Here is a 27,408-nt window from a genome sequence, read left to right as displayed (position 1 = left end):
TAGCTAGCACCACGTTGAGGTCCCATCCTGGCGGTGGGTTCGAAATAGGAGGGTGAAGTCTCTTTACTCCTTCCATGAAGGCTTTAACCACTGGTACTTTCCACCACGAGACCTTGTTATGGGATGTGGTGTAAGCCGAGAGGGCTGCCAGGTGTACTTTCAGCGAGTTAAAAACCAACCCTGCATCCAGCAGGTGGAGCATGTATGTCACAACGTTGGAAGGAGTGCAATCAACCGGGTTGATTTGTTTATTCTGGCACCAGATAACGAATCTTTTCCACTTATCAAAGTAACAGTGCCTTGTATTTGGTTTCCTGGACTCCTTTAGAATGTCCATACACCTCTGTGGTAATTTGAGATGTCCAAACTCTATGACTTCAGGAGCCATGCTGCTAGGTTCATAGAGTTGGGTTCCTGATGCACTGTTTGACCCTGTTGCTGGGACAGTAGGTTGTACCAGGCTGGGAGTCTGATGGGTTCGCACACCGCCATCCTGCGTAGGTGTGGAAACCATGGTTGTCTCGCCCACATGGGAGCAACTAGGATGAGCGTCATAGATTCCTTGTTCATCTTGTACACCACCTTCCTGATGAGAGGAGTTGGTGGAAAAGCGTACGCAAACATCCCTGACCAGTTCATCCACAGGGCATTCCCTTGGGAGTCCGGCTGGGGGAACCTGGATGCAAATCCTGGGCATTGTTTGTTTTCGCTTGTGGCGAATAGGTCTATAGTGGGGAAACCCCACTGAGAGAAGAGATCTTCTACTACGTCTCTGTGAAGGACCCATTCGTGTTCTTCTGGGAGGGAGTTTCTGCTTAGAGCATCCGCTAGGGAATTGAGCTCCCCTGGAACATGTTGCGATGACAGGAAGATGTTCCGTCTGAGTGCCCATATCCATATTTTCTGGGCAAGCTTGGACAGATTTGGCGAACGAGTCCCCCCTTGCTTGTTCAGATAGAACATGGCTGTCGTGCTGTCCGTCCTGATCTGCACCGACAAGTTCAGTAGATGGGGCTCGAACGCCTTTAGCGCTCGGAATACTGCCAGAAGCTCTAGCAGATTGATGTGGTTCTTGGCTACTGAGTGAGACCAGAGACCCTGAGCTGTGTGGTGGAGATGGTGAGCTCCCCACCCAGTCAGGCATGCATCTGTAGTCACCACGGCTTGTACTTCGGGATCGTAAAAGGGTTTCCCCTTTGCGAGATTCTCTCTTGTCCACCAGTGTAGGCTCTGTACGAGTGTTGGCGAAACGACCACTAGATCGTCCCAATGACCACTTGCCTGAGACCACTGTTTCGCCAACCATTCCTGCATGGGACGCATGCGCAGACGCGCGTGGGGGACCAGGTAAATGCATGACGCCATCATGCCCAGTAACCGCATAGCTTTGCGTACTGTTATCTGTTGACCTGACTGATAATGCGGAATTTGCAGAAGTATATTCCGAATTCTCTCTTCCGAAGGGAAGGTCAATCCTTTCTGAGTATCTAGGATAGCTCCTAGAAACTGTTTTGAGGTGCTTGGCACCAGACTTGACTTTTTCTCGTTGATGGAGAAGCCTAATTCGTGGAGGAGGTCGATAGTCCTCTGAATGTTTGACCTGCAAATTCCTGGGGTTTCCCCCGTTATGAGCCAGTCGTCCAGATAAGGGTACACCGGGATTGCTTCCCTGCGTAGGTGTGCAGCCGCCACCGCCAGTACCTTGGTGAATACCCTTGGTGCTGAAGCTATCCCGAAGGGCAGTACCTTGAATTGGTAGTGGCGACTGTCCACCTTGAAGCGCAAGTACTTTTTGTGCGCTGGGAGCATGGAAATATGAAAATAAGCATCTTTCATATCCAAGGTTGCCATGTAATCCCCCTTTTTTAGGAGGGGGATTACCTCTTGTAGCGTGGTCATACGGAATTTTTGGGGCTTGACATATTTGTTGGCAGGCCGTAAGTCCAATACTGGGCGCATTGTCAAATCTTTCTTTGGCACAAGGAAGTAAGTTGAATAGATACCCTTGTTTACCTGGTGTCCTGGGACGAGTTCTATCGCGTCCTTTTCTAGCAGAATGGCGATCTCCTCGAGAAGGATCCTTTGATGCTCTAGGGAGTGCACTCTTTGTCGTGGAGGATGATTCCGGGGACGCTGCAGTAGTTCTATACAATATCCTGCGGATACTGTTGACAGCACCCATCTGTCTGAGGTGATCCCTTCCCAAGCCTGGGTGAAGGTGGAAATGCGTCCCCCTACTGGGGTTGCGTGGCAAGGGACCCTGAACTGAGCGTCACTGTTTTGGTGGAGGCGTGCCACCGCCCTTGTTGGGGCTGCCTCTGCCTCTTCCACGACCTCTCTTGTTACCCCTGCCGTAACTCTGGGTAGACTGCTGGTTGTTATTCCATTGTGTACCTTGTCCCTGGGCATAGTTGCCTCTTTGTGAATTTTGGCCGCGTGGGCGACGAAAATTATTGTTCCCCCTCTGGTTAGGGGGTTTGTTGGTAAGCTGGCCAAGGGATTTGAGAGTCTCATATTCATCTTTGGCATTTTTAAGTGCGTCTTCGACCGCTTTCCCAAACAATAGGTCGGGTTCCACTGGCTTGTCTATTAAAGAAGCCTGGGTTTCTGTCTTGAATCCCGACTGCCGTAACCACGCATGTCTCTTGATAACAGTACCTTCTGCTATCAATCTCCCTGCGTTGTCAGCGGCGTCGAAAGTTGCTTTTAAAATGCAACCAGACACGGCTCTCCCCTCTGCCGAGATCCGAGCCAGCTGGCCCTTTAACGGTTCTGGAGCAGAGGCAATGAGCGCCGCGACTTCTTCCCATTGATGGCAATTGTAACTAGCCAACAGGGTGGTGGAATTTGCAATCCTTGCTTGGTAGGCGGACGTTGAGGCTACCTTTCTGCCAAACCCGTAAAGTTTTTTGCTCTCCTTGTCGGGAGGAGCTTCTGATGAAGATAAGGGCGTGCCAGCCCTCTTTCTAGTGTTGGTCACCACTAGGGAATCTGGTTTAAGATGTCCCTTTATATACAGAGGGTCAGACTGGGCTGCCCGGAAAATCTTTTCAATTCTGGGGTTGACAGCTCTGGTGAGGTTAGGATTCACCAGGGAAGGATCTATTCTTCGTTGGATGGATTTGAGGATAGGGATGGTCTGAGCGACCGGTCTTCTCTCTCCTACAAACTCCTCCGCGAAGTCCCTTTCCTCCTGTACACCGTGGGTGTCGATGTGGAAGTGTTCCGCTGCTCGAGCGAGAACCTCGTTAAGGAGGGGCTGGTTATCAACTGGAGAGTCAGTAACTGGGGCTTCGCTTTGTACTGGGGAATCTACTCTGTAAATTTCCTGCTCATCTTCTCCCTCCTCCAGGTCCTCATCCTCTGCATAGTAATCTGTCCCGGTTTGTTCTTCCATAATTGCAAACTCCTGGTCCTCTTCAGGGAAAACTTGTCCCTGATAACTGGGGAGTGGAGTAGAATATGGAGTGGAGTAAGGCTGAACCTTGAAGGGTTCAGGTCTTTCGACCCGGGGCTTTTTACTTAGCGGGATAGGATCGGAGGAGCCTGAGGGTGTGGCCCCTTGAGGGTTATATGAAAGAAAGTGTTCTGGGTTCTTATCATAAAAATCAGCCAAGGAAGACATCCTAGACATAACCCTGTCTATGTCTTCACTGGACCATTCCCTGGAACAGGGTATTACTTTAGCAGGTGATTTATTTTCAAGGGTAGACTTGTGTTTGCTTGTCTGCTTAGGCTTTACAGGGGTGGAAGGCTGTGCTTTCCGCTGTTTCCCCCCTTCTCCGTGCGTGGAAAAATGTTTTCCCTGTCCCTTGGGGGCCCCAGAGACTTTCGACGCCTGGCGTCGAGGGTCTGGAAAGGTATCTGTGTGCTTCGGGCGTGGGGCCTCACTGATGTTAACCGCGGTCTCGGTATCTTGGAGCGCGGCCTGGGGGTGGAAGTCGTCTTCGTCTCCCGACGATCGAACTTCCGTTAGTGTGTGTAGCGAGGCACTCTTGGCAAGAGTGGATGATTGCCTTGCGTCGTGAGGCGATCTCGATCGAGAGCGCCCAGAGGACACCGAGTCGGACCGTTCTTTTTGTGCCTCTTTCCGGGAAGTCGACGTCGTCGAGGTCCGGTTGGTCTTAGTGTGTTTAGTGTGTGTTAGGTGTGTAGCGCTTGCGTCGCCGGGGGTCTTCCCCATAGCCGCCTTGCCGGACGACCTTCCGAGGTCGGGGACCTGCGCTCGTCGGCTGTCTTTCGACGCCGTAATGCCCTCGCCGTCCGAAAGTACGGCGTCGCTGCCATCGCTGAAGGCGCCCTCCGCTGCCATGGCCTCCTGCCTGGCGTGGTGGGCCCAACGCTTTGTCGAACGGTCCTTAAGTGTCTTAGGTTTAAACCTACTACACGCTCTGCAGTTCGCTTCGGGGTGATCCCTCGGCAAGCAGAGATTGCACGTGGCGTGCCTGTCGACCCAAGGGTATTTGCGATTGCACTTGGGGCAGAATTGAAAAGGGGTACCCTCCATACGCACCTTAAGGCAGCGGGCTGCTAAGTGTAGGAATATATATAAATGTAACTATATATCAAGAGTGAAGAGTATGTACCACCCCCCACTCTCCCTACTTGTAAGGGCCGAGGCCAGCGGCCTACTAGGCCCGGGCCGAGGCCAGCGGCCTACCGAGGCCCAGATCCGTCGTGCAGCAGTCGACGGTCGATGACTTCTCCAGCCGTCGTCGAGGTTGAGGGTCGACGTTGGGGTGGGGAAGGGAATGAATAAGAATTAAAATTATAATAACAGCAAAAGTATGGCTAAGGCCAGGGAACTCCGCAAGATGCTTCCGACCAGTATGGCGGAAAAAAACAATCTGAGGATCCTACACGCGTGAGGGATCTTGGGTACAGTGGACGTCACACTAGGGATAGTATTACTGGCACGCCTGTGTCGACGCCCATTTTCGACTTTCGAAAAACAAACTGTAATACTCCGCAGCTTCCACTAGATGTCGGCCTATGCACAGCATGTGATCTAAGCAGATTCCACAAGCCTCAGAAATATATATATATATATATATATGATACATTACTCACCGTAATCGTATTTCTGATGCTTGTATCTGCTTAGATTCGCATGCTGTGCATAGGCCGAGTGGAAGCTGCGGAGTATTACAGTTTGTTTTTCGAAACTCGAAAATGGGCGTCGACACAGGGCGTGCCAGTAATACTATCCCTAGTGTGACGTCCACTGTACCCTAGATCCCTCACGCGTCTAGGATCCTCAGATTGTATTTTTTCTGACATGAGGTAGCATGAGGAGTAGCGTGAGTACAGATAATCCAAGCAGATAGACAGAAAGGTAAGACTACAAGCCATCATGCAGTGGACGTCACACTAGGGATAGTATTACTGGCACGCCCTGTGTCGACGCCCATTTTCGAGTTTTGAAAAACAAACTAATACTCCGCAGCTTACACTAGATGTCGGCCTATGCACAGCATGTGATCTAAGCAGATTCCACAAGCCTCAGAATGATACATTACTCACCGTAATCGTATTTCTGATGCTTGTATCTGCTTATATTCACTTGCTGTGCATAGCCCGCCATCTAGTGGAAGCTGCGCAGTGTTACAGTTGTTGTTTTCGAAACTCGAAAAGGGACGTCGACAGGGCGTGCCAGGAATACTATCCCTAGTGTGACGTCCACTGTACCCATGATCCCTCACGCGTCGAGGTCCCTCAGATTGCATTTTTTCTGACATGAGGTAGCATGAGGTGTAGCGCGAGTACAGCTATATCCAAGCAGATACTTATCAGACAAGCTCATAAGCATCCATGAGCCTTCTCTCCGAGGGGAGGAAGGGAGGGTCGCATGTGAATCTAAACAGATACAAGCATCAGAAATATGATTACTGTGAGTAATGTAATCCCTTCTGAGGAATCTGCTTAAATCACATGCTGTGCATAGATTAGCGAGCAGTGGAAGAAGGAGGAGGGACGTGAGAAGGTTCATGAGCGAATAAGTGTCTTAGAACCGCTTGTCCCACTTGTATATCTGTCTTGGAATGGGTGTCAATGCAGAAGTGCCGAATGAAAGTATGTATAGAGCTCCATGTAGCTGCTTTGCAAATACTGTCTAAAGGAACATTTGCAATGAAAGCCAGTGTGGCTCCAGTACCTCTTGTGGAGTGGGCCCTGGGCGTAAAAGGCAGCGTCTTATTTGAAAGGGAATAGCACAGTTGGATACATCTGACTATCCACCTTGAGATGGCGTTTTTAGAGACACGATCTCCTTCTCTGCCTGGCGCTATTGAGAAAAACAGCTGATCTGTTTTTCTTAGCGGTCTGGTCTTGTCTACGTAGTAGAGGACCACCCTCCTCACATCTAGTGTGTGTAGTTTTACCACAGCAGAGCTTTTGGGTTCTTGGAAGAAAGCTGGTAGCTCAATAGACTAGTTAACATGGAATTTTAAAATGAATTTAGGTGAGAACCTAGGGTGAGTTCGTAAAACCAGCTTGTCCTTATGTATAGTAAAGAAAGGATCCTGCACTGACAGAGCTTGGATTTCACTGACCGGCTACTAAGAAGGCAGTTTTATAAGTCCAATGTTTGAGACTAGATTTGTGCCTGGGCTCAAAGGGGGGGGGGGGCATGAGCTTAGTAAGTACCACATTAAGGTCCCAACCTGGTGGTGGGTTAGAAATTGGAAGGTGTAGTCTCTTTACCCCTTCCATAAATGCCTTGACAACTGGCACCTTCCACCATGACACTTTGTTCTGGGAAGTGGTGTAGGCTGATAAAGCTGCCAGGTGCACTTTAAGTGAGTTAAACACTAACCAGGCATCCAATAGGTGGGTCATATAGGTGTCGGCAACTGGGTTGATTTGCTTGTTCTGGCACCAAATAACGAATCGTTTCCATTTGTCATAGTAACAGTGCCTTGTGTTAGGTTTTCTTGACTCTTTCAAGATACCCATACATCTCTGGGGTAAATTGAGATGTGCAAACTCTATGACCTCAGGAGCCATGCTACTAAGTTCATTGAGTTGGGCTGAGGATGCACTGTTAGCGCCTCATGCTGGGAGAGTAGGTTGTACGGGCACAGGAGTTTGATGGGGTCGCACACCGCCAGCTTGCGTAGGTGTGGATACCATGGTTGTCTCACCCACATAGGAGCAACTAGGATGAGCGTCATTGGTTCCCTGTGGATCTTGTTTACCACCTTCCTCATCAGAGGGGTTGGTGGAAAAGAGTAGGCAAACATCCCTGACCAATTCATCCATAGGGCGGTCCCCTTGGAGCCTGGCTGTGGGAACCTGGACGCAAAGTCTGGGTATTGACTATTTTCGCTTGTGACGAATAGGTCTATAGTTGGAAAACCCCAAAGGGAAAAGAGGTGTTCTACGACCTCTTCGTGTAGACGCCACTTGTGTTCTTCTGGTAGGGGCTCTCTGCTCAGCGAGTCTGCTAGAGTGTTCCCCTGGAACATGTTGAGATGCCAGGAACATCTTCCGTCTGAGTGTCCATCTCGAGATTTTCTGTGCAAGTCTGGATAGACTTGGAGAACATGTCCACCCTTGTTTGTTGATATAAAACTTTGCTGTGGTGCTGTCTGTTAGGATCTGCACCGACAGATCTGGTTAAATGGGGTTTGAATGGTTGGAGGGCTTTGAACACTGCTAGAAGTTCCAGCACCTTGATGTGATTCTGAGCCGTAGAGTGAGACCACAGACCCGGAGCTGTGTGGTGCAGGTAGTGCGCCCCCCACCCAGCTAGTGAGGCATCTGTTGTGACCACTGCTTGTATCTGTGGATCGTAGAAGGGTTTCCCCTTGGTCAGATTCTCTCTAGTCCACGAACGAAGATTTTGTACTAGTGTTGGCTAAACGACCACTAGATCGTCCCACTGACCGCCTGCCTGAGACCATTGTTTCACCAACTACTCTTGTATGGGACGCAAGCGCGCGTGGGGAACCAGGTAAATGCAAGATGCCATCATGCCTATTAAACGCATTGCTTTGCGTACCCTTATCTGGCAGCCAGATAGTGTGGGATTTGCAGTAACAAGTTCTTTACTCTTTCCTCTGAGGGAAAGGCCAATCCTTCCTCTGTGCTTCAAATAGCTCCTAAGAACTGTTTGGAGGTGCTGGGCACCAGACTTGATCTTTTCTCGTTGATCGAGAAGCCCAATTGAAAGAAGAGGTTGATTGTTGTCTGAATGTTTTGTCTGCAAATTAGAGGTGATTCCCCTGTTATGAGCCAGTCGTCCAAGTAAGGGTACACTGGGATTGCCTGCCTGCGCAGGTGCGTTGCCACCACAGCTAGTACCTTGGTGAATACCCTATTCCAAAGGGCAGCACTTTGAATTGGTAGTGCTGGTTTGTTATCTTGAAAAGCAAGAACCTTCTGTGCGCTGGAAACATTGGAATATGAAAATAGGCATCTTTCATATCCAGTGTTGCCATGTAATCCCCTTTTTTAGAAGCGGGATTACTTCTTGTAGCGTGGTCATGCGGAACTTTTGTGGCTTGACATACTTGTTTGCAGGCCTTAAATCTAATACAGTGCGCATTGTTAGATCTTTCTTGGGCACAAGGACGTAAGTTGAATATATACCCCTGTTTACCTGGTTGGCTGGGACCACTTCTATGGCGTCCTTTAATAGAAGCTCTGTAATTTCCTGTAGAAGAATCCGTTGATGTTCTTCTGAGTGTAGCTTTTGTCTCGGGGGATGATCGTGAGGTTTTTGAAGAAGTTCTACACAGTAGCCCCCTGCTACCGTTGACAGCACCCATCTGTCTGAGGTAATACCCTCCCATGCGTGGGTGAAGTTGGAAATTCGTCCTCCTACTGGAGATGCATGGGATGGTACCTGGAGCGGAATGTCACATGCTTTGAGGTGGCGTGCCACCTCGAGCCTGGCCTCTGCCCCGAGTACCAAGACCTCGTCTTTGTCCCCGTGGGTGCCGAGCGTTGTTGAGTACTCGAAGAATCTGTCGAGTGTCGACTGGGGGTTGTGTGTTTTGTGGTGTGTGTAGTTGGAGGGCTACCGCCGCCGGGTGTAGTCCCCACAACATGGCCGCCGGCCTGTCCTACGGGGTTGGGGGCTTGCTCTTAGGTAGCGACCACTACACCGGTGCCCTCGCCATCCGAAAGTGCAGCATCGCTGAAGGTTCCCTCCACTTCCATGGCCTCGAGTTGCCTGGCGTGGTGGGCCTAGTGCTTAGTGGAACGGTCCTTCAACTTCTTAGGCTTGAAGAGCCTAAAGGCTCGACAAGACGTCTCGACATGATCTCTCGGGACACACAAGTTGAACACGAGATGTTTGTCTACCCAGGGGAATTTACGGTTGCACTTGGGGCAAAACTTAAATGGGGTGTTCTCCATAGTACTAGGTAAGGGTGATGGCAGCTAGGCGAACAAAGTGTAGAAAGTGGAGAATATGAATTCTACAAATAACTCAACAATGGCCTCCCCCCTCCCTCCCTACTGTCTGGGCACCGAGGCCCGGGGCGGCCTTCCAAGGCCGTTCGGTCCGTTGTGATGATATTCAACGGTAGTCTTCTTTCCAATTCTTTGGTGTGGTATTATGAAGTCGAAGAAAGAATAGAAAGAGAAACTATCTTAATTAACAAAGTCAAAGGCTAATTTGCTGAAAGGAACTCCGCTATACGCGTCCATCTAGCATGGCGGAAAAAAACAATCTGAGGGACCTCGACGCGTGAGGGTTCATGGGTACAGTGGACGTCACACTAGGGATAGTATTACAGGCACGCCGTGTCGACGTTCCTTTTCGAGTTTCGAAAACAACAACTGTAATACTCTGCAGCTTCCACTAGATGGCGGGCTATGCACAGCATGTGATCTAAGCAGATTCCACAAGCCTCAGAAATAAATATATATATATATATATATGGGCTACATGTCAGGCTGAGAGGTCCTGTGTCCGCGGAAGCTGCTGAACCCCCAACAATCCCCCTGAAATGTAATTCCCAGAACTAGATTTCAATTCAGCTCTGCAAACTACACCCCAAAGGGAAAGGGGGAAGTGGATAACAAAACAATACCAGGCTGACTGTCTCAAGGCTAACCAAAGCTGAACCTGCAGAGGATATAAGAAAAGCAGATACAATTCCTTTTATTACTTACTTAACCTTAGGAATGGGAAAGACTTTAAATCCTTAACTAATAATTAAGAATCATACCTGGTTCTTCTCTTGAAATTTCTTAGAGAAACTTGTAAAGAAGCTGAAAATCTCTCTTACTTGAGACTCTTGAAATTCACAGCAACTTCTTAATTTGGGCAAATCTGGAAAGTTTTGTTCTTTGCCTTTTTTTTACAAAATTCACTAGTTGTCCAGTTAAATTGTCTTCATTTATTCTTTCTTTTTCTTTCAAACTTTTCTTTTGTTTTCAAACTATTTACAATTCAATAAAGTTTGTGAATTCTTGAAGAAACACGTGCTAAACACACACGCCGATTATTTCAATACAGATCAATTGCACGTTGAAAACTTCCTGCGTTGAAGAACACGCGCACGGTAAGCAAAGTCCACGCGCAGAAAACACACGCGCTAATAAATTCCCGCGTTGATGAATTTCCGCGCCTATTCACACGCGCCTTATAACCCACGCGCAAAGAGTTCACACGCGATCGAGTACACGCGTTAAAAAGGACACGCGCAAGAAACCACACGCGCATTGAGTTCTCGCGCTGAAGCACACGCGCTTGAAAACACACGCGCTATAGAGTTCTCACGCGGCAAACAGATTATCGCGTCAGGAAGCACACGCGCTGGAAACACGCGCTATAGAGTTCTCGTGCGGCGAGCCGATTCTCGCGCTAGGAATCACATGCGCTGGAAAACACACGCGCAGTTGAATACTCTCGCACGCGCAAAGGTTCAACAATAGTTTCAGATTACACGTAGTACGCGTTTTTACAAATAGCGTTCAAGCGCACTCAGAGAGTTCAATAGTATAAATTCAAAGGTAACATTTTACGATTTCTCAAGTAAATGTCATTAAGATAAACAGAGCTGCAGTACAAACAAAGTCACTTATCTCCAGAACGATTTCTTAAGGATCTTCAGAGTTTCCTGTCTTCAAAACGAATTCCTGACAACTGATAGCTTCTCCAGAAACCCCCAAGAAAGTAGCCGCTCAACTGCTAACGCCTGAAGGATAAAATCCACCAGGCCCAAGTCTAAAGCAGGAGCAGCCACTAAACACGTCCTCTCAGATGGGGTTTAGATGATGAAAGGCAAAGAGTGACAGTTTAGAATGTTCATTGTTGTTCAGCAGTGTTTTCTAACCAATCAGAGCTGTCAATGTGAAACTCCATTTTGCCTTGGATCAGAACCAGGATTCTGAATCAGCAAGTTAAGGCCAAACCAACTACAATAGAAAACTTCCCACCCACACAAGGCAAATCTAAAAAGGATAATAAAAGAGAAATAATGAGAAAGAAACTTGAATAAGGGAAAATAGCCTGAGTAGGGGAAGGAAACCTGACAGTCCCCCCTCTTAATGCCCAGTCTCTGGGCCTACCTTATGTGGATTTTTAGCATGAAACTTAGCAACTAAACGGGGGGCATGTACATCAACTGAATCTTCCCATGATCGTTCTTCAGGTCCAAATCCCTCCCAATCAATTAAATACTGCAACCTTCCCCTCACTTTCCTGGAATCCAAAATTTGTTTAACCACACATTCCTCAGATGAATCCTCCAAAATCACAGGGGAAGGTGGTGTTCTAAATCTAGTTCCTGAACAAACTGGTTTTAAAAGGCTAACATGGAAAGTAGGATGCACCTTCAAATGCTTGGGTAATTTCAATCGTACTGCCACAGGATTGATGATTCTCTGTACCTCGAATGGGCCTACAAATCGTGGACTGAATTTATTCTTCCCCTTAATTTTTAGGTACCGGGTAGAAAGCCAAACTAAATCTCCCACCTTATATTCAGGACCAGCCTTCCTTCTCAAATCAGCACACCTTTTATATTTCAACTTGTTTTCTCCCAGCACCTTTTTTGCTCTATCCAAGTTATTCTTCATTACCAACAAACGATCTTCCACTCTGGGATTCCCGGAATCCTCCAACACCTCAAAACTCAGAAAGCGAGGATGAAAACCACGACCCAAAAAGAAAGGGGACATAGAAGTAGCATCTTTACCACAATTGTTGTAAGAGAATTCTGCCAACCATACCAAATCCACCCATTCCTCTCCAGCTTGCAAATAACACCTTAAAAACTTCTCCAATTCCAGATTTACTCTCTCCACTTGTCCATTACTCTCCAGATGATACCCAGAAGTCAAACTAGCATCCACCCCAAGTTTCCTACAGAAAGCCCTCCAAAATATTGAAATAAATTGAGATGCCCTATCAGAGATAACTTGACTTGGGAGTCCATGTAGTCGAACTACACCTTGCAAAAAACTATGAGCCTGTTTTTCCGCGGTAACCTCTCCCTCCATTGGTAAAAAATGCGCTTCTTTAGTAAGAAGATCCACCACAACAAGAATGGTAGTACACCCCTTATCTTGAGGGAGATCAACATAGAAATAGTGTGCCAAGGACGAGGAGGAACAGGTAACGGCTCCAATAAACCATGCGGCTTCGCAGCTTGACTCTTTGCTTGTGCACAGACTACACAAGTTTTAACAAAGTTCAATGTGTCTTGGCGAATTTTTTCCCACCAAAAATTCCTTCGAACCAATTCCAGAGTTTTTCTGAAACCAGGATGTCCTGATAAAATGGATTCATGACAATTTCTCAAAACCTTTTCTCTTAGCTCTTCAGTCGGTACATAAAGCTTGTTATCAAAAAAAGGAAGATCGTCTTTCAAACTTCTGGCTGGATCCAGTCTCACCCACTCCTCCATCTTCTGCAACGACATATTCTGGCGAACTTCATTAAAAAAATCCACTTCTTTAATGGCTCCGGATAACAAAAAACATTCTGGAGCAATTAGAGGTTCTGGCTCCAGAATCTCTCTTTCCTCACTACCAGGAAATTGGCGGGATAAGGCATCAGCTTTTTTGTTCTGACTTCTGGGTTTAAAAGTCACAATGAAATCATAATCGGCAAAGAATAAGGACCTACAAAGTTGTCGTGGAGACAAGGTTCTTGCAGATTTTAAAAACAATAAATTTCAATGATCAGTAAGAACCGTTACCGTATGTCTTGCCCCTTTCAGAAAATGTCTACATTCTTCAAAAGCGGACTTTATTGCTAATAGTTCACGATCTGCAATTGTATAGTTCACTTCAGCAGCAGAAAACTTCCTAGAAAAGAATGCAACTGGATGTAGTTGACCAGTAGTTTCATTCCTTTGAGAAAGCACCGCCCCCAACGCTAAATTTGAAGCGTCTGCCTCTACAAAAAAAGGTTTAGAGAGATCAGGATGAATTAGAATCGGACTAGAAGTAAATTTTTGTTTTAACTCTTGAAAAGCTTTTTCTGCTTCAAGGTCCCAGTCAAATTTCACTCCTTTTTTCAAAAGTCTCGTTATAGGAGCAACCAGCCGAGAAAAACCTTCGATAAATCTCCTATAAAAATTGGCAAACCCTAAGAAACTTTGTATTTCCTTAACCTTAGTAGGAGAGGGCCATTCAAGAACTGCTTGAACTTTTTTAGGATTCATTTCTAAACCCTTAGGTGAAATTATAAAACCTAAAAACTCCACAGAATCTGTATGGAATTGACTTTTATCCAATTTGGCAAACAAATGGTTTTCTCGCAGCTTTTGTAAGAGTAAGCGCACATGTTTCTGATGTTGATCCAGTTCAGAAGAGAAAATTAAAATATCATCGATATACATGACAACAAAAATATCCAGGTATTCTCTAAAAACCTCATCAATAAAAAATTGGAAAGCTGCTGGAGCATTACATAAACCGAATGGCATAACTTGGTATTCAAACAGCCCACACCTGGTCTTAAACGCTGTCTTCCATTCGTCCCCTTCCTGCACACGCACAAGATGGTAAGCTCCTCTCAAATCTAATTTAGAGAAAATATTTGCTCCTTGTATTTGATTAAGCATTTCCAAGATGAGAGGAAGAGGATACTGGTTCTTAACAGTGACTTTGTTAACTGCTCGATAATCTATGCAAGTTCGAAGCGTTCCATCCGGTTTTGGTACAAAAAATAAAGGAGAGGCCGCCGGTGACTTAGAATGACGAATAAATCCTTTGGCCAAGTTTTCCAACAAATATTCTTTTAAATAATCAATCTCTTTCTCTGTAAGAGCATATACTCTACTACTAGGCAAAATTGTTCCTGGCTCCAGCTCAATTTTACAATCAAAGGGCCTATGGGGTGGTAATTCTCCTGCCACTTTCTCATCAAAAACGTCCCAAAAATCTTTGTAACACTGGGGAAGTTGACCCACTACAGCTCCCACATCATGACATCCAATTCCAGTCTCAGCCAGAAAACTAGACACTGAATTACTTTGTTTGACATCTTCCTCAAAGAGACTTCCTGAAAAGCAATTCTCTTTACAAAAATCTGACTGCATGTCAATTGTCCTAGCACTCCAATCAATCAGGGGATTATGGAGAGTAAGCCAAGGCATACCCAAAATAATCTTTAACAAAGGAGCATCAATTAACTCGAACGAAATTATCTCTCTGTGACCTCCTGATAACTCCAAAGTTAAAGAACCAGTCCTGTGAGTAATAGGACCAGAAGAGAGAGACGTACCATCAACAGCCCTAGCCTGCTCTACAACCTCCTTCTGAATAATTGGAATTCCCAAAGATTTTGCCAGACCCCAATCCATGAAATTCCCGGTGGCACCAGAGTCAAGCATAACGGGACCATTTCCCTTACACTCCAACTCAATGAACAAGGATACATTTACGGTTATATGGGGAACCGCTGTCTGCACAGTATTGGCGATCTGTTGTACCTTGACCGCTGAAGTAGAAGTCTTCTTGGGAGTGTAAGGACAGTTCCCTAAAAAGTGCCCACCTCTTCCACAATATAAACACAGATTGTTATCTCTCCTCCTAGCCTTTTCTTCCACTATTAAAGGGCCTCGGACCCTGGGAGGTTGATTATTCCCTTTGGATCTACTCTCTACTTTAGGTCTATCCACTCTAACTAGAGACTTTACGTCACTCTGACAATGACGCCTCTCTGCCTTCCTTTCACTCAAACGAAAGTCCAATTGAATAACCAAATCAATCAGACCTTCACAAGTAGAAGGGTGTTCAACTACTCCAGACAATGCATCCTTTAACTCATCTCTAAGGCCCCGATAAAACAACGAGGCCCGTTTATCCTCGGGCCACTTGCTTTCTAACAAAAGGGAGTTAAATTGTGTTATATAAGCAATCAAGTCTCTATTACCTTGTTTGAGTTCTAAAAGTTCATCATCCACTTCCAGAGCCAGAGATAACTGTCTTCTATCAAACATCTTTCGGAATATCTCTAAAAAACTGGTGTAATTTCCTAAAACCATACTCTTTTGACTCACCAACAACCCAGCCCAAGCAGATGCCTCCCCAGAAAGATAGGACAACATAAAAGTTATCTTAGATGCATCCGAGGGAAATAATTCTGGTCTACTCATAAAATGTAATTCACATTGCGTAAAAAACACCACAAACCTCTTGGGATCCCCATGATAACGTTCTGGAGGCGCCAAAGGAACTGGCATAATTAAACTCCTTACCCCTTCTGCCACTGGAGGCCCCCGTTGTATTTGTGGTAAATGATCTCCACCTTCCCTTTCTAACTCAGGTGGAGAACCAGCGCCCCCTGAAACCTCATCCTCTCTCCTTTCTCCCCTCTGTTGAATTTGTGTTACTTTAACACTCAAGTCATCCACCTTTTGACTAAGTAAGGCATTTTCATCCCAAGATATTTTCAACTCCTCCCGTAACTCCCTGATCAAAGATCCTAACATCTCCATGGATTCGTCGGGGTTCATGACAGCTCGGGCGGACTAAATTATTGGCCTTTCATTCTGTCAGGCTGAGAGGTGCTGTGTCCGCGGAAGCTGCTGAACCCCCGACAATCCCCCTGAAATGTAATTCCCAGAACTAGATTTCAATTCAGCTCTGCAAACTACACCCCAAAGGGAAAGGGGGAAGTGGATAACAAAACAACACCAGGCTGACTGCGTCAAGGCTAACCAAAGCTGAACGTGCAGAGGATATAAGAAAAACAGATACGATTCCGTTTATTACTTGCTTAACCTTAGGAATGGGAAAGACTTTAAATCCTTAACTAATAATTAAGAATCATACCTGGTTCTTCTCTTTAAATTTCTTAGAGAAGCTTGTAAAGAAGCTGAAAATCTCTCTTATTTGAGACTCTTGAAATTCACAGCAACTTCTTAATTTGGGCAAATCTGGAAAGTTTTGTTCTTTGCCTTTTTTCCAAAATTCACTAGTTGTCCAGTTAAATTGTCTTTATTTATTCTTTCTTTTTCTTTTGTTTTCAAACTATTTACAATTCAATAAAGTTTGTGAATTCTTGAAGAAACACGTGCTAAACACACACGTGGATTATTTCAATACAGATGAATTGCACGTTGAAAACTTCCTGCGTTGAAGAACACGCGCACGGTAAGCAAAGTCCACGCGCAGAAAACACACGCGCTTGCCAAAACATGCCAAGTAGAATTCACGCACAAACGAGAACATGCGCAGAAAACACACACGCTAATAAATTCCAGCGTTGATGAATTTCCGCGCCTATTCACACGCGCCTTATAACCCACGCGCAAAGAGTTCACACGCGATCGAGTACACGCGTTAAAAAGGACACGCGCAAGAAACCACACGCGCAATTGAGTTCTCGCGCTGAAGCACACGCGCTTGAAAACACACGCGCTATAGAGTTCCCACACGGCAAACAGATTAACGCGTCAGGAAGCACACGCGCTGGAAACACACACGCTTAGAGTTCTCACGCGACGAACGATACTCACGCTAGGAGCACCCACGCTGGAAAACACACGCGCTATAGAGTTCTCGCGCGGCGAGCCGATTCTCGCGCTGGAAAACACACGCGCTATAGAGTTCTCACACGACGAACAGATTCTCACGCTAGGAAGCACACGCGCTAGAAAACACACACGCAGTTGAATACTCTCGCACGCGCAAAGGTTCAACGATAGTTTCAGATTACACGTAGTACGCGTTTTTACAAATAGCGTTCAAGCGCACTCAGAGAGTTCAATAGTATAAATTCAAAGGTAACATTTTACGATTTCTCAAGTAAATGTCATTAAGATAAACAGAGCTGCAGTACAAACAAAGTCACTTATCTCCAGAACGATTTCTTAAGGATCTTCAGAGTTTCCTGTCTTCAAAACGAATTCCTGACAACTGATAGCTTCTCCAGAAACCCCCAAGAAAGTAGCCGCTCAACTTCTAACGCCTGAAGGATAAAATCCACCAGGCCCAAGTCTAAAGCAGGAGCAGCCACTAAACACGTCCTCTCAGCTGGGGTTTAGATGATGAAAGGCAAAGAGTGACCGTTTAGAATGTTCATTGTTGTTCAGCAGTGTTTTCTAACCAATCAGAGCTGTCACTGTGAAACTCCATTTTGCCTTGGGTCAGAACCAGGATTCTGAATCAGCAAGTTAAGGCCAAACCAACTACAATAGAAAACTTCCCACCCACACAAGGCAAATCTAAAAAGGATAATAAAAGAGAAATAATGGGAAAGAAACTTGAATAAGGGAAAATAGCCTGAATAGGGGAAGCAAACCGAACACTACATTACTCACCGTAATCGTATTTCTGATGCTTGTATCTGCTTAGATTCACATGCTGTGCATAGGCCGACATCTAGTGGAAGCTGCAGAGTATTATAGTTTGTTTTTCGAAACTCGGAAATGGGCGTCGACACAGGGCGTGCCAGTAATACTATCCCTATTGTGAGGTCCACTGTACCCATGATCCCTCACGCGTCTAGGACCCTCAGATTGTATTTTTTCTGATATGAGGTAGCATGAGGAGTAGCGCGAGTACAGATAATCCAAGCAGTTAGATAGATAAGACTACAAGCATCCATGCGCCTGCTCTCAGAGGGGAGAAAGGGTGGGTTGCATGTGAATCTAAGCAGATACAAGCATCAGAAATACGATTACGGTGAGTAATGTATCCCTTCTGAGGCTTGTGGAATCTGCTTAGATCACAAGCTGTGCATAGATTAGCGAGCAGTGTTAGAAGAAGGAGGTGGGATGTGAGAAGGGTCATGAGCAAATAAATGTCTTAGAACAGCTTGTCCCACTTGAGTATCTGTCTTGGAATGGGTGTCAATACAGTAGTGCTGAGTAAAGGTATGAATAGAGCTCCAAGTAGCTGCTTTGCAAATGGTGTCAAGGGATACTTTTACAATGAAAGCCACAGTGGCCCCAATGCCTCTTGTAGAGTGGGCTCTTGGCATGAAAGGCAAAGTTTTTCCAGAAAGGGAGTAACACAGCTGGATACAGTTAACAATCCACTTAGAGATGGCATCTTTAGAGACGCGATCTCCCTCTTTGCCTGTAGCTACGGAGACAAACAGTTGGTCTGTTTTCCTTACCGGTCTGGTTTTGTTTACATAGTATAGGACCACCCTACGCACATCTAGAGTGTGTAGTTTCACCTCAGCCGAGCTTTGTGGGTCTTGGAAGAAAGCCGGAAGCTCGATGGACTGGTTTACGTGGAATTTAGAAATACACTTAGGTGAGAACCTAAGATGTGTACGTAAAACCAGCTTATCTTTATGGACTGTAAAGAAAGGATCCTGCACTGACAGAGCCTGAATTTCACGGACCCTTCTTATCGATGTAATTGCTACTAAGAAGGCTGTCTTATAAGTCAGGTGTTTGAGACTGCTTTTATGCTTGGGCTCGAATGGGGGGACCCATGAGTTTAGCTAGCACCACTTTAAGGTCCCATCCTGGTGGTGGGTTTGAAATTAGAGGGTGAAGTCTCTTTACTCCTTCCATGAAGGCTTAACCACTGGTACTTGCCACCATGAGCTTGGACAAAATTCCCTTTTGTGAAGACCTGTCCCTAGTAGGACTCTTGCCCCTATGAGGGATCTTGGAGGATTTTTTATGGTGATTTTCCCCACCCTGGGGCCCAGAGCAGTGTGTAACAGACTTTTTGGGGCCTGACGTTTTACCAGATGAAGAACGTCGAACTTCGAGTGTGGAGGCTGAGGCTTCGTCCGCGGACAAACGGCCTTCAGGTGGTGATTTTCGTGCGACACCCTTGCCGTCTTTCGAAGTCTGAACCCTGTCGTGTGGCGATCTTGAACGAGATTGCCCAGAGTACCGGGACTCTGTGGACCGTTCACGGGGTGTCGAACGTTGTTGAGTATTCGACTCATTTGTCGAATGTAGCTTATGTGCTTTTGTCGTGTTTCCGCCGCCGGGTGTAGTCCCCACAACATGGTCGCCGGCCTGTCCTACGGGGTCGGGGGCCTGTGCCAAAGTTACTCCAGTGCCCTCGCCATCTGAAAGTACGGCGTCGCTGCCATTGCTGAAGACTCCCTCTACTTCCATGGCCTCGAATTGCCTGGCGTAGTATGCCCAGCGTTTTTGTTGAACGGTCCTTCAACGTCTTAGGCTTGAAGAGCCTGCACACTCGACAAGACGTTTCAACGTGGTCTCTCGGGAGACACAAATTGCAAACTAAGTGTTTGTCTACCCAGGGGAATTTACGGTTACACTTAGGGCAAAACTTAAATAGAGTATTTTCCATAATTATGGGTTATGGAAATGGTAGCTAGGTGAACAAAGTGTAGAAAGGGGATAATATGCATTCTAAAATGGCCTCCTAAAAATGGCCTCCCCCCTCTCTCCCTACTGTCTGGGCCGAGGCCCGGGGAGGCCTTCCAAGGCCGTACAGTCCGTCGCGATGGTCTCCGAGGGGCAGTATTCTTTCTCTTTCCTCGGCGTGGTGTTACGGCAGTCGATGAAAGGATAGAAAGAAAAACTATCGTAATTATACAAAGTCAATGGCTTATCGCCGAAAGGAACTCTGCTATACGCATCCGTCTAGCATGGCAGAAAATAACAATCTGAGGGACCTCGAAGTGTGAGGGATCATGGGTACAGTGGACGTCACACTAGGGATAGTATTACTGGCACACCCCGTTGACATCCCTTTTTTCGAGTTTCGAAAACAACAACTAATACTCTGCAGCTTCCACTACATGTCGGCCTATGCACAAGCCCCAGAAATAAATAAATAAATAAATATATTATATATATGCAGGGGGAGACCTCCCGCAGCTCACTCCATACCGCCCCCCATTAATTTCAACCCTAACCCACCCTCCCACATATATATGCGACGTAATGCAGCATTACAAATTCGCCATGTTGGGCTTTGGTATTTTTGTCTGTGCGATAATGGGATGATAGCGGGGAAGCCTAGGCAGTCAGAGGGAGGAAGTCAGGGGAGCTTGCCTGTAAAGTTTGAGGGAGGGTGGCCTGGCAGGTAGGGCGGGGAAAGAGACACTTGTAGGGTTTGGCTTGGTGGGGAGATGTGGGAGTTGGGCAGGTAGAGGGGATCAGTAAGTAGAGTGGGTGGTAGGCTTGTTTTGAGTAGGGGAGGCTAGGAGGGCTTGCAGGTGTGGGTGGCGTGGATATGTGTTCAGTGTCAAAAGAGGTTTGGAGTGGATGGGGCTTTCAAACAGGGAATGTTTTGGAAGAGGAAGGGTGGGGTTAAGTGGAGTATAAGATTGTGACATCCAAAAAGGTCATGAGGGGACAGGGATGGAGTCGCAGCTATTTGGAATTGGAGTAGAGAGGTAAATGGGAGTGGGTGGGACAGGTCAAGAGGGGTGGAGCAGTTGAGTCTCTGGCTTTCTGGGGAAGATGTGGGCGCTCGAAGAGGAGTGGGATCAGGAGGTAGGGATCATGGGTAGGTGTGGACTGGGGAAGGGAGAGGTCTCTAGGTTGTTTGCAGTCTGAACTAGGTGGGGCATGGTGCGCAATGGTGGGCCGAGTTGGGTGGCATGGCTGAGGGGTGGGCAAATGGAGGCAATCAGATTACTGGTGTGGCTGCAGGAAGGGTGGCTGGACAGGAGGTGTAGGGGTAAGTGGGACAAGGAGTCAGGGGTAAGCGGTTGGTGTTTGGGGAGAGTTGGGGACAGTTTTGAGGTTTAGGGGCAGGAAATGGAGCCTTTATAGTTACAGGGATCAAGATGGCACCTGTGAGGTGTCGGGCAGATATCACTGGCAAAAGGTGGAATATAAAAATAGCAAGGGTGTGGACAGATGAGGTCCAGAAAGGGATTCTAATGGGAGGGGAGAGAAGGGGAATGTGGAAAAAGGGAACACAGGAAGGTGGGGGCTAATGGGCAAATGTACATGGGGGTTTCGCAGGTGCACTAGGTGGTGTTTGAATGTAGTTAAGGATGATATTGGGATGTTGCAGTGGGGTGGCTGCAGCAACATGAGCTGGGACAAACGCGTGGGGGTGCCTGAGTCAGTGTGGTTGATAACAGCTCGGTAAGGAGAGAAGGCAGGTAGGGGATGAGGTGACATCTCTACACAGGACTTGCAGGGGGCTGGCCGTTGTAGCAGCCTGGTGTAAGGATTGGAGAGGAAGTGGCGAGTGGTCTTAATAAGCCTTATTATAATACAATTGTTTGATTGTCTATAACACTAGTTTTAAGGCAAGCTGGAATGGTAGAGGCTAAGGTATGGTGATTATCCTATTATAATGTGCAGGCAGTGACAGGACTCTGAAGAACTGAGAATTGGGCTAACAGGGACTGGATTGGCTGTGTAGAGGAAACTTTTGAAAAAGGTATCTGGATAGAATAGGATGCATGAGAGATCTTATAATAGATCTTGGAAGAAATCATCTGAGCAGTGTTGTGTTCAGAAGAACTGAGGGTAAACAGCGCTGTACTGCATGAGAAATAGTGGGACAGATTGTTGTTGGCAGCTTGAGAGACTTTATAAATAGGTTACCTGGGTAGCCTGATTCCATTTCTGTGCAAAGTTTACATCTGGAAATTCGGCTGGTAAACTCAATTGTTCTTGAAATATTTTTAGAAACTGTGAAAAATTAAAAGCATTCAGAAGGTGAATTTGCCTGTGAGAGAACCTCGACTTCACTCGCTTTTCCAAGAGTTCCAGGACATCCTTTAAAAGAAAAGAAAAATATATTTTATATAGTGTCCAGTGAAGCACACTTAAAAAAACAAGCAAATCAAAGGCACGTCCCCCAAACATGCACATAGCACAAAACTGTCCTTCAAGGTTGCAACCAATTGTTAAATGTGCACTCATTTTTGTGGGTTCCATATTTGCTTTCTCTTACAGTTATAAGTAACTTGCCCATATTCTTTTAACATTTACCCTTTAGATAAATAAAATACAAATACTTTATTTATGTGTGTGTATTTCTATACAGATACACAACACTCTTGCCTGTTAATGACACCCTAATCCTGATGTGCACGAGGGCCTGTGTATAAACAGTGGAGGAGGGACTTCGAACACTGGAGCCTGGCATGGACAGGCGCTAGTAGTGGGGTAGAGGATGGTCAGTCCGATCAGCTTGCTGTATGGGAGAGCCTGCTGCTGGCAATGTTTCCGCCATCGGATGACAAGCCGCCCTGACCACAACACAGCATGGCATGATTTGTGATTGAAAGATAACCCTGCAATTGGGTGGGTGCTTCACCCTAGAAAATGGGAACAGACAATTTTTGCACACAGTGTTCGATCAGAATGCTGGCAAATTCTCCACAGCATTCTGATCTTCTCGCCACGCACACCCCGGTCTCCAATTATCTTGAGCTCAGAACCAACAACTACCACAACAAAACAAAACCAGAACAACCCCTCTAACGTCAGGGGTAAGCAATCCCCAACAGCAAAGCCTGTTTGGGCAGACCCGTACCTCCTTGGTTACACCCAGACATGGGGTACCGGGTTCTAAGCCAGCAACCGGCTGACCTAGCAAAACACTTGTTTCGGGGGTGTCTTAACACCAACTAGTGGTGTCATTGCCCTCCCCTGCAAACAAACACATTTCAACTGCAGACTTCAGTCAATCATTCAGCATCAATCCGCAGTTTCAGCCCTTGCAATTCGCAGCATCTTCCAGCGGATGGTCCAATCCTGTAGTCAGTCCCTCCATCAAGTTCCTTACGGCAACTTGGGTGCCCTTGCCTGCATCCACCTTTTATTTTTTGGGTCATCCATTTTGCCCCGAAGGCCCTCCTCTCTTATCTCCCAGATTATTGTGGTCTAGCCACATGTTTTCCACGGCTGGTGTTTCAAGAAAGTGCATCTTTCCCGCATATAGGATCTTCAAACGGGCCGGAAACATCAGGATATACATAGGACACCCAGCCTCCTGAGTTGCGCCTTGACAGGGATAAAGGAATTTCACCTTTGTTGCACCAGAGGTGTACAATTCAGGTATATGGCAATTGCTGAGTCTCCCCTCTTTATGGTTCCGCCTTCTCTGGAATAGCGGTGCACTAGTTCTCGATCCTTGAAATTAAAAAATCTTGCTATTATCGACCGAGGGTACGAGCCTGGGGGTTTGGGGGGTTCCATTTGTAGGGATCTATGTGCCCTTTCCACTGCAAAGCCTTGTGACAGCTTTTCAGGTCAAATTTCTTGCAGCAGTAATGTTTTGCTATAATCTGTCGGGTCTCGGCCCTCGATTCCCTCCGGCAGCCCCAGTAGCCTAACATTGTTTCTTTGGGACCTCCCTTCTGCTTCCTCAATCCTGGCTTCAAGTGAGGCTTCGTAGTTTCACCTCTTCCACCACAGGGGCTAATTCCTTCAGCGTCGACTCCATGGTAGTCACCCTTTCTGCAAGTGACTGGACATCCTGACGGAGGAGTTACACATCTACGCCCACTGCCTCAATTTTACCCTCCAAGGACGTGTTCAGGTCCAGTATTGCAGCTAGTATCTTGGACTCCTGCAGGTCTTCTCACAATTCCCACTCTTCTTCAGCAGACACCCCCTTCGCAGGCATCACTTCCTTTGTCTTCCCCTGGATCATGAAGGAGTCCATAATCAACCCCTTCTTTTTATTCTTTGGAGCGGGGGGTGGGGCATCGCTGCCTTAGTCACTCACTTTCCAGTTAATCACTCTCCTTATGTTCGCTCACACCCGTATATTTCACCACTCAGTCCCCTTTATGGTTCCTCTCTGCTGCTTCATAGCCACAAGGTCCAGTTATAACTCCTGTGCCTCCACCTTCTGGTCCATCTTACTGTTCACCATGCTTTTAGTGTCATTCATATGACTTCCACCGGGGCGGTGCCCCTAGTGTGTTTCCATCCAATTTTGCACCCCCTTCTCCAGGCACCTCTCCCTCTCCAATGGCAACTGTAGTGGGTACCTACTATAGGGTACCTATTGTAGGGTGCCTCTTGCACATTATCCCTGCTTCTCAGTCCAGTGTCAGTGCCTCAGTTCTGCCATAAGTGTGCCTGATTCCTTCCCAGGAGCCGTGCTTTCAAATCCACTTGCGCTGTTATGTAAGGAGCAGCATTAGCGAATGTTGTACTCTCCTCTGTTATCCTTCCAGCAACTCTTTTGCCTTATTACATGTGTCTGCCACCCCCACACGGTTCCTTCCAGTAGCTAACTGTCCGACGACAGTCTGCTGCCTCCCTTCTCTTTCCTCTCTTGCTCTCCCTCACTGGTGCGTCCCGCTGCTCCCCGCTATCAGGCACTGATCCACAGCACCACTCACCCACAGTCCGGGGTAGCCCACTCCACAGCTGTTGGATGTGCAGTTTCCACCTCCTACTCTCGGCCAGCACTGCGGGGGCTTCACCACTGTCGGTTCATCGATTTCTTCCATCCGGGCTGCTTGGCAGTGCCGTCCCATCTACTCCTGATCCCGAACGAGCCCCCGTTTCGCCATCACATCAACTCCACCACAGGCAGCCACCTCAACCGAGCCTCTCCAAGGCACATGCGGCCCACCATTTTGGATCGTCTGCCTCCTCTTTCGGTTGTCTGCATGGGCTCTCAGGGCAACGTTTCTTGTCCAAACTTTGCAAGTTTGTTGTCTTGGGCACCCTGCATCCGTCCAGTCCTTCAGGTCCTCATTGAATCGTATCAGTCTGCAGTATTAGGATCTACTGACAGGATCTCTGCAGAGGTGCAGCAAGACACGTCTGGACTACATGGGTCCAGACCACGCCCCCCCAAAGCGATTATATATATATATATATATATATATATACACACAATATCACCCAACCGAAGTTGGTACTCTAGTGTGCACAACCAAAGCGCAGTGCAATGCATAGCTCAAGGCGGTGGTAATGATAGGTGCAGCATGGATAAGGAATCTCCGTACCATGTGATTGGCTCACTTCTATCAAGGCCGTCCTCTTAATAGCGGGAGCCAGGGCAGCCATTCCCGGGCAGCCGTCGGTTAAGGGTCAGAGGCAAAGGGCAGCTCCCTACTAAGCAGCTCCACTCCATGTTTGCCCGAGTTCCCCTGGGACAGCTGATGCAGACAACCTACTGCGACTGATAAGTTAAGTGTGGTATGGGCGTGGAGTACAGCCATCGCTGTACTCCAGTAAAACCCTATCACTCTTCTCACCTAATATCATTTACCTACCTGCATCCTGACCCATTTGTGTGGGTTAGCCATATGCTCCCTGCTGCACCCTGAGATAGACAGTGTGTCTTATTTATACTCTCCCGGACTCTGCCCCCAGCCACGCTCTGAGATAGGCCTCCTGTTGCACTCAGAGCTATTGTATTATATCCATATGATACTGTGCACTGTCTCCAGCTGCAGCCGGGTTTAAGCACTGTGTAACTTTGATATCATGTTGGGGACTGCTCCCTGAGATGGGTAGTTGAGGGTAGGAAATGTGTTGCACTTAAGTGGATTGTTGGGGGTAGGACATGTATTGCACTTAGTGGGATTGTTGGGGGTGGAAATGTATCACGCTTAGGTGGATTGTTGGGGCCCGTCAAGACTATAACATCCAATCTATTGCATGTAGAAGACTTGAGGGTAGCCTCTCCGTAGCATGTATAAGGGTCTACGAGGGTAGCTGGCTTTTTGTCCCCACTGAAAATGAAAAGATGACACTGCAACATCAAAGATAAGCTCCATCTGCGCTCCAGGTACATATAAACTTACCACTTCATGAACATCTGCCTCAGGCACAGCTATCCACCCACACACAAGAATGGAGCTACGAACTATGACTAAATTCGGTCTAGCTGGACACATAACGAGTCTCTTGCGCTCACACTCTCATGCCCCCCCTCAGCAAATGCACCCACCCACCCACAGGCCTGATCTCTTGGGTTGCTTAATGGAGCCTAGCTAGCCTACCCAATCCCTAATCTTAGCCATATGCACACATGTGTTCTAAACCTCTGAGAATTTCCCATACTCTGGACTATGGTCCTCGAGTGCCTACTTCACCCTCTCCCTCTTGCTTCCTGTACCCTCTTTCTCAATGTTCTTCCTTCTTCCTTGCCCATTCCTGCAGCTGCGTTCTAGCACTTTTGTCTGAAGTGTGCTCTAAACATGCATCTAAATAAAGCGCTAAATTACCATCCTCTTCGATTGTCAAGCTTATCTGTAATGATTTAGATTCACTAGACAAAATGGAAAAAAGAGCAGAGAGGTGTGAAGAATTGGATAGAACAAATGATAATATACAATCGGCCAAAATGCAGAATTCCTTACATGGGGGAAGATTGATTTGGGTCTTGTTATTCGAACCAAAGTTCATTTTTAACTCTTACTGAAATCAACTGAAAATGCAGCGTCTTGGGTTGGTAGACTAAACCCAATGTTGCCATTCAGGTGGGGAGATATGGGTTATTTTGTGGCTATGTTTTGTATTTTTACAAAATTGGCTTTATACTGGGCTGAAGTACTAGAAAGAACAGTCGATGCCTAGAAGCCTAAAAAGGATGATTGTTTTTTTTACATTGACGACTTTGGTTATACAAAGCACTCACAGTGGTGTTTCCTTTTTTAAGACTGCAGAATTTCACAAGCAGATCAACAGATAAACATGTCCTTATTGCCCAAAACTTGAGAAGACTATTTTTTGGGGACAAAAGACTGATGAAAACTGAAAATCCTTTAAAGAATAGGCCTGACGGACTGGTGTTTCTTTGACTATTCCTAATGGGAGTCTAGAACGTTAGTCTGTCGCCCTCGTCTTTCCCCACTCCCCTTTCTGGATATCTGGGTCTGTTCACTTATTTTATTGACAACTGCTTCGGCTGAAGCAGAACTTTGCATAGGTCAACTCTACTCCATGATGAGTTGTAGGCTATATATATAAGACATGTAAATTTAACAACTGAAAACGCTAGTATATGGAATGCCCCTAAATCTCAATTACAGTATGCTTCGAATTTTTGGAAAATCATGCTTACCATCAAATGGTAAGATTGCTACCCAACATTTGAGATGAA

At 46.7% G+C, this 27,408-nt stretch overlaps 1 protein-coding gene across 4 annotated transcripts in view; it reads right to left on the bottom strand.

Annotated features, from left to right (window-relative positions):
• ORC4 (origin recognition complex subunit 4) overlaps positions 1-27,408 on the bottom strand; it is a 1,582,358-nt gene that overhangs the window by 424,383 nt on the left and 1,130,567 nt on the right. For all 4 annotated transcript variants that reach the window (XM_069616510.1, XM_069616509.1, XM_069616512.1 and 1 more), the window contains one exon: positions 21,930-22,103. In XM_069616510.1, coding sequence (XP_069472611.1) covers positions 21,930-22,103 — 174 coding nt within the window. The remainder of the gene's footprint in view (positions 1-21,929; positions 22,104-27,408) is intronic.

Source organism: Ambystoma mexicanum, chromosome 9 (assembly GCF_040938575.1).
Source record: "Ambystoma mexicanum isolate Mex_15411 chromosome 9, UKY_AmexF1_1, whole genome shotgun sequence".
Taxonomy (NCBI): domain Eukaryota; kingdom Metazoa; phylum Chordata; class Amphibia; order Caudata; family Ambystomatidae; genus Ambystoma; species Ambystoma mexicanum.
The sequence above is the reverse complement of the archived record's forward strand: the minus strand, read 5'-3'. Positions and strand labels throughout refer to the sequence as shown.